We start from the raw sequence: 14,781 nt of genomic DNA on the forward strand, positions 1-14,781 counted from the left end.
TGCCTTAGAATTGGATTCGAAGAAGATAAGAATCCAATTACCAGTATTTATCTTGTAAATTCCAAAAGATCTACAGAGAGGCACTGTATAAAGAGGATTATTTTTTTTAATGGCAACTATCGGACAGCGGCTGACTATTGGGGCGAAGGCATGGGTCGGACGCCGTCCCGCGTCCGGGAGGGCGATCACCTCCCAGGTTAGCTATCGGGGGGCCGAGTTGGGGCGAGCATCCCCTCTCCCCCCTCGTGGGTTTTGCCGGTCCGGGGTTGGTACCCAGGCGTAGGAGAGCTGGGATCTTTGCTTTTGTGGCTTGTCCCGTGTTGGGAGAAAAGTCTTCCGCAGGCAGCTTCTCCCCCTCTTTTCCAGGCTCTCCCGCCTGGCTTCCCTTCCCTTCCCTCCCCGCTCTCGGATGACTAGGCGAGTTGAGCACCAGAAATGGATGGAGGTAATTTCGGTGGGCTCTGTTTTGACAGAAATTAAGCATCTGAATTTAAATTAAGGAGACGGAGAGCCCGGGCAGCTGAGACTATATTTTCATAGCGTAAACAGTTGCGGAAGAAGATTAATAGCATCTGTGTAAACACTCCGCCGTAGCGGCGAGGGGTTTTGGTTTTTGCGGGGTTTTTTTTTTTTTTTTCTTCTTTTTTTCGTAGTTGGAAAATAGTAAGGACAGCTAGAGGCAAGAGCCGCCGTACCTCCCCTCCCGCTCGCCCGCAGCACGGCGCGCACCTTCAACCTCCCCGTCCGTCCCACGGTAAATATCTCAGCCGCCTTCAGCCCCGCTCTCCCTTCTCGCAGTAAATTACATATTAAAGTAGCCTGGTAACTGAGCACCGGTTGCTGCGCGATAAGCTCCGGGAAATCGATATGTTTGCCATGTGCCTGCTTGTTTATGACACCTGCCTGCAGAGCACTTGAGCAATGCTCCGCGTGCCCGGGCTGCGCTTCGCGGGCTCACCTCCTCCCGAAACACGGACGGCTTTTGCAGGAGGGGGTGCAGCAGCACCCCTTGGGGGGGGACACCCCTCCCCGAGCGTGGGGTCACACGGTGGCACTGCCCAAAGCCGCCCAGCAGCATCCCGTCCCCAAGGTCGGGGCGGGGGGGCGGCGGGGGGGGCGTCAAATGACGCGAACGATGATATTTGATGATACGGTGCGCGGGGAGGCTGGCAGGATGAGAGATCGGGTCGCGTCTTCATCCGTCTTCGGGGCTTCTCCCCGGCCCCCCTGCAGGTCTCTGCTTCGCTCCCATTTGTCACTTCCCCGCAGCAGGTACCGGAGCTTTACGTACTCATTCCGTGCGCCCGGGAAGGGACGGCGGCTGCCTGAACACACGGCGCTTTACAGGAGGGGGTCGGTGCCGGTGCTGCGGGGACCGCATTGCCCGGGCGGTCACCGGCGCGATGCCGAGGACCCATCGGCTGCATCCCGGTGCGCGGCGGATGCCCCGACCCCTCGTCCTGCTTCCCCTTGACTTCAGAGCCTGGATGCTCCAAGAGTTTGGGCGCTTTGCCCTCGCCAAGGGTGGCGGGCACCTGCCGATGGGGCTTTGGGATGGGAGCGTACGTTGTGGGGTTTTTTGGCGTGTTTTTTTTTTCTTTTTTTTTCCCCCTGAAATCTTGAGCTAGCGAGCTGCAGTAATTGACCTTTTGACCCAGATATGAAGTTGGGAGGTAAAAGACACAGCTTGCAAGATTTTTGTAAAACTGTTGACCTCTTGCAAGATTAACTCGGAGATAATAGTAATTATAAACAGATTACGGTGGGTCCGATCGATAACGAACTTTACCTCCTGCCTAAAACCTGAAGGTCGGCGCTTTAACCGCAGCAAAGAAGATAACTACTGCGGGTTTCCACGCCATCGCCGGCCAGTAAACGTCCCTACACGTAGGAAATCCGTGAGTTGAGCGCCTATGGTTTCCGTGGAACAGGGACCCACGGGACGACGGTTCAGCGCATCGCCCGAGCGCGGGGTGTCGCGGTGCCGGATCCCGGAGGGAAACTTGGGATGTGATGCAAACCGCCTCGCCGGGTGCCGGTACCGGCATCCCCGGACAGCAGCTCCCTCGAGATGCTCGGGTTGGGAGGAGTGAGTGTGGCGGGGTAACGCCCAACGCCGAAAAGGCGCTTTCTCTTCGCCTAGCTTTTAATTGCTTGCTTTCACTTTTTATGTATAAAAGATTGTCCATTTAATTAACTTGAGAACGCAATTTCAAAAACGCTAATGCTTTACACATGACGGCTCTTAAAATACAAGTAGCGTTCCAGTATTGTGCCGTGCTTCCTTAGCCTCTTGCGGGTTATTTTGGGGAGAAATGATCCCCACACCAAACCAGGAATCGGAAAGATTTGGGGCATTTCATCCTGGGTTCACCCCGTTAGCATTTCGGGGCTGGTGGGAGCCCAACGCCGGCGATTCCATCCTCTATGTCCTCGTCTTTCCCCGGGGCGTCACCTGTTAGCGCCTCGCCAATGGCACTGGGAGATGTAGCATCTTCTCTCCCGTGGACGGCACGGGTGCCGGGGATGCCACGCTGCAGCGGCGGAGGGACGGGGTGTGGGGGGGGGTTCGCTTTTCCGCGGCACCGGCACACAGGTTTCCTTTCTGCGGGTGTTCCTCAAACCCACGTTAGCCTTGGGGTTCTCTTTTTTTACCTTTTGGGGGGGAAAAAAAAGCCCCTAACGTTTTTCCCTCCCTTCTGCATTAACGTGTGTCTTTCCCCCGGGCTGGAGTGGGGAAACCTGGTGGGAACTTTGAGGCGAGTTGCTGGGGTTGTTGTTAAAAACCTGCACGCACACCAACCTTCCCCCCCCCCCCTTTTTTTTTTGTAGCTTAGAAACCTCTCTTTGTGGCAGAAGGCTGGGAGGGTTTGAATACCACATCCAGGCGTAGGAGGCTGACTGAGACCATACGGCTTTATCATTCATTAATTCCTGCGCTCATTCATCCCCCTATTTAAACTTCTCTGTAAAGACGGGAGCTACAGATGGTCTTTTGGTACCCGCTTTAGCCTGCAGACCTCGGCCCCGACAAAGGGGTACAGAGGGAGCAGCAGAGTGTACAAAATATTTCCAACCATTAGAAATCGAGGTCTCATTCACCGGCGGCTCCTGTTTTGAAAGCGAATTTATGCGAGAGCATCATAACCCGCCAAACGGGGCATCGCCAAGAGTCGGGCTTAATTGAGGGCCAAGCGTTAGCCGCGGTTCTGCCGGTCGTAATTGCGCTTTAGAAACCGGAGGAGCGGTGGCGTAGCTTTAGCTGCGTCCTTGCCTTTGTGTTGCGTCATGTAAAAACTCTGCTTTCTCCACCGACGAAGGGGAAAAAAAACGAAGATGGCTTTTTCTGCCCTCCTTGGCTTGATGCCGCATCCCTGTTACCCTTCTTCTCCTGGTAGAATCGGTGACCGTTAGGGCACCCCCGGGCGCGACGCCACATCCCCGTGCGGCAAAGGGTGACGCGCGGCGTGCTCAGCAGGGACGCCGTAGTTTGGGCCGGCCGGCGATTTCCTCCTCGCTTTTTGCTCTTTGCCACCGCGTTCCCAACCCGTTCGGGTTTTTGTTTCGGAGGAGGAATTGCCGGTCTCACTGGCTATCGGGGTGAGGCGGGGGGGGCTGCCAGGGTGGATTTGGGACGTTTCCGTAGTAAAAAGCCTCGCTGGCCGCTGCCGAGGGGCTTGGAGACCCAACACCCCGCACGGCGTTCGCCGGGCGCGCTCGGCCCGTTCTGTGCAAAAACAGGGTCCAAAAGTTTTCTGGTGGAAAAACCGAACTCTGCGATCCTGTTTTTTTACACACGCTGTGCTTAAATATTAACACCAATTGAGCAAATTGCCTTTTAACTGCCTTTATTTGCTTTCATTAACGGTATAATTTAAAAGCTCCCGAATTTGCATGGAACCTGTTGTGCGCGTTGGGGGGGGCGGTGGGGAGGGTGCGTGTTGTGGTGTGCAGGGCTGCTCATAAATTAGTTAATCGTCAGCAAGGCTCCTTGGGGAGGTCCCGAATTGCCAGGACAGCTCAGCAACGCCCGGGCTTTTGGGTTCGGGACGCCGCGTACTTTTGGCCGGGGTGGAGGTGGGGGGGCGGGGGGGAGCGCGGAGCGTGCGGTCAGGGCTGGCGTCCCGCTCGTAACTTGGCTCGCCCAGGAGGTATTTATTTATTTTTTTCAGCAAAACACGTTGCAGGCTGAGCAAAACTAATTACGCCGCAGCTGAAGGCAGCGCTCTCCCTATTAACGCACCGGCGTTCAAACCGATGGGGAAAGTGAAAAAATAAAGGAGAAAGTTGCCCGTCTCATGCCCCCCTCCCAAAGCGCTCCGTTCTCCCCCAAGCTGCTTGCACCCCTCCCTTGTTTTTAGCAGTCGCGGCTCCTGCCGATAACCAGCGCTTTGCATCTCCACCTCGGGAGCTTGGGTGGAAAACCGGGCAGTTTCGCACAAGCAGCCTGGGTGAAAGCACGCGTCCTTCTCCGGGATGGCTGTCCCCGTGTTCCGGGGGATCCTGGTCTTTGCCGTCCTCGGAGCATCCTGGGAGGGCGTTTTCCAGGGGGGAAGACCCATTTCCACCTGGCACTTCTGGTTCTGCCAACACTGCAATGCGTTTCTCGCTCGTGCGTTTGCCGGGGCCGGGGGGGGAACGGCTGGCACCTTTGGGGGTTTTGGGGCGCCGGTTGCTGTCGCACCAACACGCAGCCTTGCACCGGTGGCGGCAGCGCCCATACGCCCCCGGCACGGGGACCCTCCGCGATGCTCCCCGGCTGGATGCCGCTTATTGACGCTGATACCGGACGAAAACCCAGCCGTGCCGGGGCTGCGGCACCTCCGAGCCACTCCTCTCGCCACCCCCTCCGTGCCCCGGGCTCTCACCGAAGCCCGGCACGGTGCAGATACGTTAATTTACTGGCTCGATGAGATGTGTAATGTTCATCTCCCGGCTTCTGATTGGAAATAATTAGTCCTTCGTCAGCCCCAGGAGCTCCTGAGGAAGCGGTGCGGACCCGGACCAAGGTGGGGGGTCGGGAGGGGACGCGGCTGCAGCTGGGAGAAGGCTTTCCGGGGAAATCCTCGCAGATCCGGGGGGGGTTTCAGCCTGTCTGAGGGCATCTCCCTGCCGAAGACGGGCTGCGTAACAGCCGAGTCTCGCGGTTTCATTAATCAAAGACACTTCCACTGCCCCTTTACAGCAACACAACTGCTGCGGCTGTCCCTCGCTGACAGCTCCCTAATTCATCTTCCCCGGGAAGGAGCCGGGGGGGGGGACGACGACGACGACACACACACGACACCCGCTGCCGCTCTACGCTCGCACGCTGACGCTGCAGCCGTCGCCCGCTTTCGGTGCGTGCCACGGGCGCATCGTGCGTGCCACGGGGCACGTGTGCGTGCAAGAGCTTCGGCACCCGGCGCTTGGCAGGGCTTTCCACAGAGGCAAGCGTCGTGCCTTGGTCCCCCCCACCCTGTCCCCGACCTGCAAACGGCTCCTGTAGAGAAACGCGGGGAGATTTCGGCAGGCGCTAGCCTTCGTCCTTGAGGCACGGAGGGTGGGAAAGTTCATGATGGCGTCAGCCGCGTCCCCTTTTAGCATCCTTCCTAAACTCCCAATGATCGCGTCCTGGGAGCCTGCAGCCGAAACCAGCCTTCCCCCCCGCCCCCCCGGGAGGGCACGCTGCGCCGGGTGGCTGCGGGTGGGAGTTGGGCTTCCTTAATTCTAGCCGCAAAAACACGACGTTTTGGAGTCGCTAGCGCTAAGGAAGCGTTTTCATCAAAGCACTTTATTCGTCTGTGGGCTGACATCTGGAGAGCGGAGATAGATATTTTCCTTAAGACCATATTTCCAAGCCACGAGCTCTTCCCCGGCTGTTAATTAATCCTTTGTAGTTTAGCGACTGATGAAATCATGACTCTATGAAATTTTAATCCTTGCGCTGTATAGGCGCAACCGACATTATCAGAGGACCCCAGGTGTGTGCTTGAAATTAGTTTGTTGAATCTCTTGCATATTTGATTACCTTATAAAACTCCTCGGGATCTGGGCCGCTCGCTGGAAAGACAACGTTTGCCTGTAATTTGTGCCCATTCCCGGCAGGGCTGGCGTCGAAACACGTGCGGGCACGGGGCGGGAGAAGCGGGACTGGGACTTGGGGGAGAAGAGGGTGCCGTGCAAAACTCGCCGGGAAAAGAGAACCGAGCGTCAAGTCAGCGGAGGGGGATGCGGGGATGCGCCCCGCTCCCTGAGGAGGAGCTCGGCACCGGGATGCGGCTCCCACGCTCGTCCCAGCTCATCCCTCTGCGGGGGCAGCCCCGTGGGTACCACCCGGCTTCTGACCCACGTCCAGCCCTCATCATTGCGGAGGGTGGAAATTTGAAATAAATAATAAATAAATACAAAAACGAATGAATGGACCCCCCTCCCCTGAAATTCCTGCCTCAGTTTAAGCAGTTCTTTGCCCCGGCATCCTCTTGGATCTCCCCGCTTTCGCCTCCCCGGGGACTTTTGTCATCTCTCTCGTCCCTGGGGAGCACCGGGACGACGCGGCCCCGACGCTTTCCCCGCGCCCCAACCACCCCTCGGGGTGAGGAGGAAGGAGCGAGTGGCCGAGGCCGGCATTTTGCCGTCCGTGGACCGGTGCTGGTTCTCCAACGGTGCACGTGCTGCTAAGGAAACCAGATGATGGAATATATTTTTAAACTTGGAATCCGTGAACCACTTATTATTTCTGAATTAGGAATCAAAACATCTGCGTAATCGTGCCGCTGCGGCGGCAGCAGATGTACTCGGCGCTAAGGTCACTTTGCTTTTCTGTCAAAATTCTGTATTATTTTTAAGAATAAGCTCCCCTGGTGCTCTGCTTGACGCCTCTGACACCCATGTCATCTTTGCTCAGCGCGGTGGGTGCGATGCCAAGCGCGGCCCCGCGGGGTCAACGCCACCCAGGGAAGCAAACGCTCTTCTCTTCGCATTCGGTACGTCAGTGTCACCAGATGCCCGAAGAATGGGGATGATGATGTTTTTTTTTTTTTTTGGACGGCTGAATTAGCGCTGGTTATTCTAAGCTGGGGCCGCGCGCATGTTGGTGGTGAGTTAACCCCTTGGTGCCCGCGCTCCGGCCCGCTGATGGGAGCGTGAAAGTTTGGAGCTTTTTCCATCGGTCTCGAGCGGTGGGAGGCGTTTCCCCACCACCCAAGATAAATCCGACCGCTTCCCATCGGGCACGCGCCCTGTGGATGTGCAAGGGGAGCGCTGGCAGGGATAAGGCTCCGACCTGGGAAATCCCACGCAATAATGATTATTGAGCAAATAATGCCGGTCTGAACCCAGGGCACTGGAATAAATTTTAAAAAAAAATAATAATAATCTATGTGCTGCCCTATTTGCTGTGGCCAGTCCCACTTTTCCCAGCCCGTGGGCGCCATTCCTGGTGGGAGACGCTGGTAAATTTGGGAGAGTCGCTGCCCTTTCGCAGCGTTTGTTTGCGGGCAGGGCGTCAAGAAAGATTTTAAAGCGCGCTTTTGGCATTTTTGCGCTCGCCTTTTGCGCAAGGGTGGGGTAAAGCGGGAGGGATCCTTTCCTCGGCTGTTTGGGAGAGGGGAAGCGCTGGCGTCCTGGTGAGACGATGTCAGGGCACGGCGTCTGGGTAGAGCTCGTGAATTAGCTCACGGTGAATAGAAATATTGTACGGGCAGGGAGGTTTAGTGCTCTCTGTTGATAGCTATCCCCTCCCCCCCCCTCCCTTTTACTTGTTTAAAAGTTCAGAAATAGTAAAATCTTCGTTTCCAGCTCCCGTAAGGTTTATTTAATTTATTTATTTTATTTTATTTTTTTTTTTTTTAGGAGCAGGGGTGGTTTTGAGGGCGGTTTGTTATTTATTCCCCCCCTTCTTAATTTATTAAACGGAAAGGAAGGTTTCTGCTCCCTTCCCCCTTCCGCGTGCCCTTAATAGCTCTCCCTGCTATTTTAATCCTCGGGGCTGGGAGATGAGGGCAAGAGCGGTGGCTGTGCAAGGAGCCGAGCCTCCCCAGCACCACGTCCCGCGGCCGGCCCGATGTCACCGAGCGTCGTAAATAACCGCGTCGGATGTAAAACTCTTATCGGAGGATGTATAACGGCGGCTTTTTCGCAGGCGGCTTGCTGCCCGCTGACCTTGGCTTTTGGCGAGATCCCCGCTGCAGATGAGATGTGGCACCGCCGCCTCTATCTTGATAAAATAGATCAGGGGATGAATCGATTTTCATATCGATTTACTCGGGACAAGGGAGGCGCGGGTGGAAATCGGGTGGCGGGGATCGGGGTGGGGTTTTTTTTTGGGGGGGGGGAATTATTCAACTTGGTTGCACTGGGGTGCACCGGTGCCGAGCATCACATCGCGCGTACCGGCCGGCAGCTGCCCCTGCGACGGGGTACCGCAGCTACAGCCCGGTATAAATAAAATCAGAAGGCTCCTATAAAACTCTGTTATTGCTGCGGCACAAAGTTAGGACCGCTTGAGGTTTCTGCTCCCTGGCTCTTGCGCGCGGCAATGAATATTTTATAGGAAAGGAAATACTTAGCGTCTGAATCTTTTTATAGCGCCGCCGCTCCCGCGGGTGGCAACCCGCCCCCTCGCCCTTCGCCGCTTCAACAGGTATCGAGCGAAAAACTCCGCCGCGCTCGAGCCTTTCCTCAGCAATAAAAAGGGGTTTGGGGTTTTTTGGGGTGGGGTGGGGTGTTTTTTTGGGTTGGGTGTTGGGTTTTTTTTTTTTTGGCCTTTCCCCGGTAGCCGGTCGCCCTGCCAAGCTGCGCCCCAGCCCGGAGATGACAAAGTGCCCTTTAGTTAATTGCAGAACGGATCGCCTGGAGTTAAAAGTTCTGATTTATACGACTATGGCTCTAACTGCTCAATAACACGGGCCCGTAATCTACTTTCATTTCAAACAGAAGGGTGATTTATGGGGCAGCATGCCGCTTTAGCTCAGAAATGAGGTGTTCAACATATGCTCTGTTGACATAAATTTGGAATTTATCGCTCCTGTCAAAACTGCCTGTTGGACAAAGGTGCGCATTAAGGCAATAAATGGCTCGGAATAGTTTTCTGTCAAATTTCCTAACCGTTGCGTTCACTCTGTTTGAGGGGGAAAATATACACTTAAAGGTAATCAAACGGCCAAAAGCCACGCGTCTCGCTCGGCGCGGAGGGGAGAGGGGGCTCTTCTCCCCGCATCGCTAAAAAGGGGCGATGGGGAGGGGCCGGGCAGCCAGAGACCCTTAAATAAAAATAGCAGAGGGCTGGTTTGTGCGCAGGTTTTTAGGCGGGCGGAACGGGAGTTTGCTTGCGGTGGGGCACCGGTACCCACGTCCCGTCCCCCCCCAGGGGGGGGATGCTCCGCTGAGCCCCCCCGCATCCCGCCCCGGGGATGCTCCGCCGAGCGTTTGCCACCGATCCCGGCCTTTTCACACAAAGCACCCTGTGGGGAAAACTCATAATTTTTTACACCGCGCGGTCTCGCTGGAGTCGCCGTCCCTTTGAAGTGCTTTTTGCGGGGCGTTTACAGGCCTTTTTAATTACCGGCAGCTTGTGAGGGGGGCCAGCCTCCCGCCCAGCTTTTGTTTGCCGGCGCTAAGGTGGGGAGCGGGGAGGGGCGGTGCGGGTATCGCCCCACGGTCGGTTTATGTCCCAGCCGGACTCGCCAAATCTCCGTGTTGGGGCTGGGTCCCGGCCCCGGGATGCCCCACCATAAGCATCCTCGCCGCCCCGGCAAACATCCGCACCGGAGCATCCTCCGGCGGCGTTATCTTGCGCTATCCCGGCCGGCTTCGCGTCTCCGTGTGCCTCGAGCGTCGCGTGGAGCAGGAATTGCGGAGAGAGAAACCCTCTTTTAAAAGCAAGAAGGCGCTTTTTCCCGGCTGCCGCTGCTCTCCGCCCCACGAGCATCTCCTCGGCCGAGTCGCTCGTAGGGGACCTCGCAGGAGACGGGGAGCATGCGGGGTGTAATTCCAGCGCTGGATTCAAAATAATCAAGCCCCGCGCATGCCTTCGCGGCAGCGTCGCCGAGAAGCGGTGTGGTTTTAGGCGTTTTAACATCCTTAACTTCTTTGCCCCCCCCCGCCCTGACAACTTTAGAAGCACATATCGATCTTTCCCCTCAGATCTTAACAGCCTGAGCAGCCGTAATACCTCGCTTACATCTGCCAGGTTTCTGTTGCAGTTTTGCAACGTCCCCTTAATCCGGCGAGCAGAAATAGAACGTTTCAATCATATTTCGCTACCGGGAAAGCGAGCAGATAAAGCGCTTTAAGACCTTGTTGAAAGGGACCGTGCGAGATGGCGAGCGATAAGATCGTCCTATAGGCAGGCGCCGGAATGGAAAACTTTTGTCGCCGCTGAAATTTGTCGGTAGAGGTATCGCAAAGAAATTACTCGCCGGGCACCTTAGAACAACGAGGAGGTTATGCGGCTCATAACGGTTCTCCGGCCCTTACGGGGGGGGGGGGGGGGGGCGAGAATAAATTGCCGTACTCGGGTGATTTGAATCTGACCCGGGTCACCCCGGCTTTTGGGGATCCAGGCTGGGAGCATGGTTGGTTTTGCCATTCTTTCCGTAGGCTTGGGCGATGCAGAGAAAGGAAGCGTGCCCTTTTCTTTTGCCTCTGCCCCGCTTTAAAAAAAAAAAAAAAAAAAAAAAGAGATTCCAAGTTTTACTTGAACTAATTAACCGATCGCGCTGTAATTCGCCGAAAAGGCATTCGAGCCTCAAAGAGGGGCGAGTGCTGCGACGCTGGCACAGAGGAGGATGCGCTCTCCCTCACGAAGCGGTTTAAACCCGGCGTTGGGCACGGAAGCGAGCTCAGCCCGAGCCGGGGAAGCGTGACAGGCGCGTCCCTAATTAAAAACGCAGAACGAGAAGGTTGTCACTTATTTAGCTGACTTCTTGGCAGCAGAAGTCTGTCGGGAGGTTGGCGCTTTATTTATTTTTGCGCAGCGGATAAACCCTTTGGATTGTAAACCTCCTTGGCCTGAATTCGTGCGTGACTCTTAATCCTCCGCTATGACACAGTGAATTTAGGACAAGCCTGATTAATAATTACATTATACAGCAAAGTTGAGAGTTGAGACCAACTCTTGCTCTTTTCCTCTCCGCTCCCTTCCTGCTCCGCCGCGTTCACTCGCCACCGAGCATCGTGGGGTCCCCTCTGCGGTCCGGTGCTGCCGTTCGGCATCCCCACAAAAAAGCGGGACGCGGGGCGGGATGCTTTGCGCCGGAGTTGGACCCTGCGTGCCACGGGGCAGGGGGAAGTTTTGGGGCTCCAGGCTCTCCGCAGCTGCGAGGGATGCTCGGGCTCGGTGGAGCAACAGCCGGGGCCGGGGCTGAGCCCTCCCGCGGGAGCAGCAGAGGGAGGAGGGTTCAGCATCCAGCCCCGGACAAGACCGTTTCTGTTTTGTCTTTGGCAACAAGGCAATAAAAATATGCTCGTCTCATTGCAGAGCAATGATAGATGGTGGATGCGATCAGAGGTCGGCACGCAGCCTTTCTCCTCAAACGCGTACAAATACTTCTCTGTTTACGGCATCCGATTTTGAAACTTTGCACGTGCTCCTGTCGCGAGCCCTCCCCGGCTGTCGGTGCGGACGGCTTGCGTTCACCGAGGTGCGGCTTGCGGGCGGCAGCCGGCACGCTCGCCTGGACGCGTTTGTGACTTGGGGAGGGGGCTTACCGACGCTGCCCTCGAGCGCAGAGCCGGGTCGCTTCGCGAAAGCATCCGTTGATCACCAGCTGACGTGGTGAAATAAAGCCGCGAGCACCCGTTTCGGGCGATGCGTGGTGTGTGTGTGTCCCCCGCCCCGGCACCGGTGTGCTTGGAGCAGCAGTGGCAGTTTGGGGGGGGGCGAGCCTTGGGATGCTCCTCTGAGGCGTGGGGGAATGGGTTTGGGAGGGGTCGCCCATGGGCGGCAACGACGGCTCGGGGAGTGAGAGAGAGATACGCCGTCTGTTAAAGGTCGTTTCATCCGGCGGGCAGCTCCCGCTACCCAAAGACGGGAGCGTCGACCTCCCCGTGGCAAAGAGGGGGAAACAACGCGGGTTTGGCCACCGTTGGCCGAGCCCGGCATCCGCTGCCCGCGATGGCACGGGGGAGAGATGCTGCGACCGGTACCCGAGCCCCACCCCTGCCTCCCCGGGACGGATGCTCGGGCCCTCGGCGGGATGGGCGATGCGGCTCTGCGGCCGCAGTCGGGAGGTTGTGCAATGCCGGCCGGGCGTAGCTGAGTTTGTGCCTCGCGGTGCCAGGAAATGGTGAGTGGCATGTTTCCTGTTTGCTAGCTGGTGGTTAGGGTTTTTGCTTGTGATTTGCATCGTGCCGAATTGGGATGGAAATTGGGATTTGGTTAGAAATGTGTACAAATGACCTCTTAATTTTTGTACTTTTTTGGAGCATGGTACCTTTTTCAAAAGGGCCCGGTGCATAGGGAAGGGGGTTGCCAACACACGCTTTGCGTTAACGGTAGAGCTCGGGTTTACGGGGTTTATTAAAAGAATCCAACTATAGCGAAGATAGCAAACGTTAAACAGGAGGAGGTCACCCCATCGGTCCCGGGGCATCACATGTTCCCGCCCGTCCGTTCCATTCCTTTAGGGCTTCTCGAACCGGAACCGACTGCGCAGGTTGCGTGAAACTTCGGGACGTTTCCCGGCGTTATTTCAGGTGACCTTTTCCCCCCCCTGCATGGGCAGGAGGACTAACCAACCCCTTCTCCGTTCTCCCCTAGGAAGCTGCACAGCGGGATGAAGACTTACGGATGCGAGCTGTGCGGGAAGCGGTTCCTGGACAGTTTGCGGCTGCGAATGCACTTACTGGCTCACTCAGGTGGGTTGCGAGAGGGATGCTCGGGGGCGGGGGGGGGGGATGCTGCCCGTGCCCACCCAGAGATGCTGCGGCCACGGGGCTCACGGGGCTCGTCCAGAGGAGACGCGTGCGGAGCCGGCTGTACCCTTCCCAGGGCAGCACGTTGCAAACTTGTTCTCCTGGTGTCCAGTAATTTGATTTATTTAAATTTTCTTTTTTGGAGTTTGTTTTCAATTCCTTAATCGGGGAAATATTTTCTGGGATAAGCAGCTTGGAATAACAAACTGCACGGCTGCCCGTTGTCCAGCACCGTTCGTAGCGTGAGCATCGCCTTCGCTTCCGCTTGGGTCCCAGTACCGTGTCCCTCACGTACGCGTGCCCGCCACGGTTTCATTAGCAAAGCTGCCGCAGAATTAGGCGTTCTCTGCCTAATGAATCTAACTAGCAGGTTCACATGATGCAGGCCCTTTAATTAAATAGATAGGGAAGGGCTGGAACGCTGCACTGGTGGGAAGACTTGTGCTCTGCAACTCAATGTAGGCTGATGTTCCTCTTGGGCATGCAGCCCCTTATGCAGCCCGGGGGGGGGGTGTCATGTAAAAAAAAACCAACAAAAATCCCAAAAAAAGGTAGGCGGCCACTGGACTCCTTTGCTTGAATGCAGGTGAGAGTCCTCGTCCCGCTGCCTTGAGGACAAATCACTTGGGGTGGCAGGTGCCACAGCTGCGCTTGCAGGTAGCTTTGCAAGGAAGCTATTTATTTTATAAGGTTTTAATACCTTTTTATCTAATTTTTTCCCCCTGTTCTCCTATTTTTTTTCCTCCCCACTGCCCCTCATCCAGGCTGAGGGGCATGGGGCAGACACGCGCTTTGCCGGTAGCCGGGGGGGCGGCGTGGGGCTGCCTTCCCCGCGCCCCTCCTGGCCCAGCGGCAGGTTCTGCTTTTCGGGGCTGGCCCCGAACCTCATCCCCACCCCACCGCTTTTCGGCACGGGTACCGGCGGGTTGCTGGGGCTGGTTCCTGGGATGCCAACGTCTCCCCCCCACCCCGACACTGGGATGCAGGATGATGGTGGTACCCGGGATGCAGGTCCCCCCCGACACTGGGGTGCGGGATGCTGCTGTCCCCCCGCCTGGTGCTGGGGTGCAGGATGCTGATCCCCCTCTCCCCAGCGCTGGGGCGCGGGATGCTGGTTCTTCCCCCCCCCCGCCCGGCGCTGGCGCACGCGGCTCGTGTTTGTTATGGTCGCTTTGGCTCGCGGCCCGTCCCTGGCGGGCGGCCAGCTTTGTGGGTACAGTATGTACAGTGAACGCCGAGCCAAGCTTCTCATCGCGCAGGATTAATTTATTTTTTTTATTTTTTTTTAATTTTTTTTTTTTTTTTAAATCCAGCAAGGGCGGGGGGCGGGGAGATCTCTGCCCTGCGCTCGCAAACAGCCACCGCGAATTCCAGCGCTGTTATTTATTAAAGCAGGAGACCTTTGCACCTCTCCCCTCGCCTCCCCCCCCGTCCGCCAACCCGGGATGAAGCGAGGTTGTGCCGGAACGGCGGTGCGAGGGCTTGCTTTCGGCGCGGCGGTGCTCCGAAGGCGGCTTGCCCCCGCGCTGATGGGCGATGTGTTTAATTGGGAGTCTGCCCCGTGGGTCAGCTTGTGCACCCCCGGTAACCCCCCGCCCACCCCCCAGCAACCCTCGATGCTGAAGGCAGCGAACTCTGGGTTTAACGGAGGCGGGCATCTCCCGGTTCCCTAAACGAGTGTTTACGGGAGATACCCGATGGGTAAAGGTGTGTTTAAATTCAGGACCAAATTGGAGACCGGCCCTCGGGGGTTTGGGGTGCCCCCGTGACCCCGCGGGTGCTGGGCGGTGTTATCGCAGCAGCCTCGCAGGTGTAAGGTAAATACCCGGCCAAATGTTTACGCTCCGATATGCAGCCCTTAATGCCGTGCAAAGCCCTCTCCTA

At 56.9% G+C, this 14,781-nt stretch overlaps 3 protein-coding genes across 8 annotated transcripts in view; 2 read left to right on the forward strand and 1 right to left on the reverse strand.

Annotated features, from left to right (window-relative positions):
- USP28 (ubiquitin specific peptidase 28) overlaps nt 1-14,781 on the forward strand; it is a 176,141-nt gene that overhangs the window by 96,691 nt on the left and 64,669 nt on the right. The window lies entirely within an intron of this gene.
- RBM7 (RNA binding motif protein 7) overlaps nt 1-14,781 on the reverse strand; it is a 52,666-nt gene that overhangs the window by 32,795 nt on the left and 5,090 nt on the right. The window lies entirely within an intron of this gene.
- Nucleotides 1-14,781, forward strand: part of ZBTB16 (zinc finger and BTB domain containing 16) — a 62,245-nt gene that overhangs the window by 14,110 nt on the left and 33,354 nt on the right. For all 6 annotated transcript variants that reach the window (XR_012838740.1, XR_012838739.1, XM_075774416.1 and 3 more), the window contains exon 3: nt 12,743-12,840. Coding sequence is in view for 4 of the 6 variants with exons in the window: in XM_075774416.1 (XP_075630531.1) it covers nt 12,743-12,840 (98 nt within the window). In the remaining 2 variants the exon portion in view is untranslated. The remainder of the gene's footprint in view (nt 1-12,742; nt 12,841-14,781) is intronic.

This window comes from Balearica regulorum, chromosome 23 (assembly GCF_011004875.1).
Source record: "Balearica regulorum gibbericeps isolate bBalReg1 chromosome 23, bBalReg1.pri, whole genome shotgun sequence".
NCBI lineage: Eukaryota > Metazoa > Chordata > Aves > Gruiformes > Gruidae > Balearica > Balearica regulorum.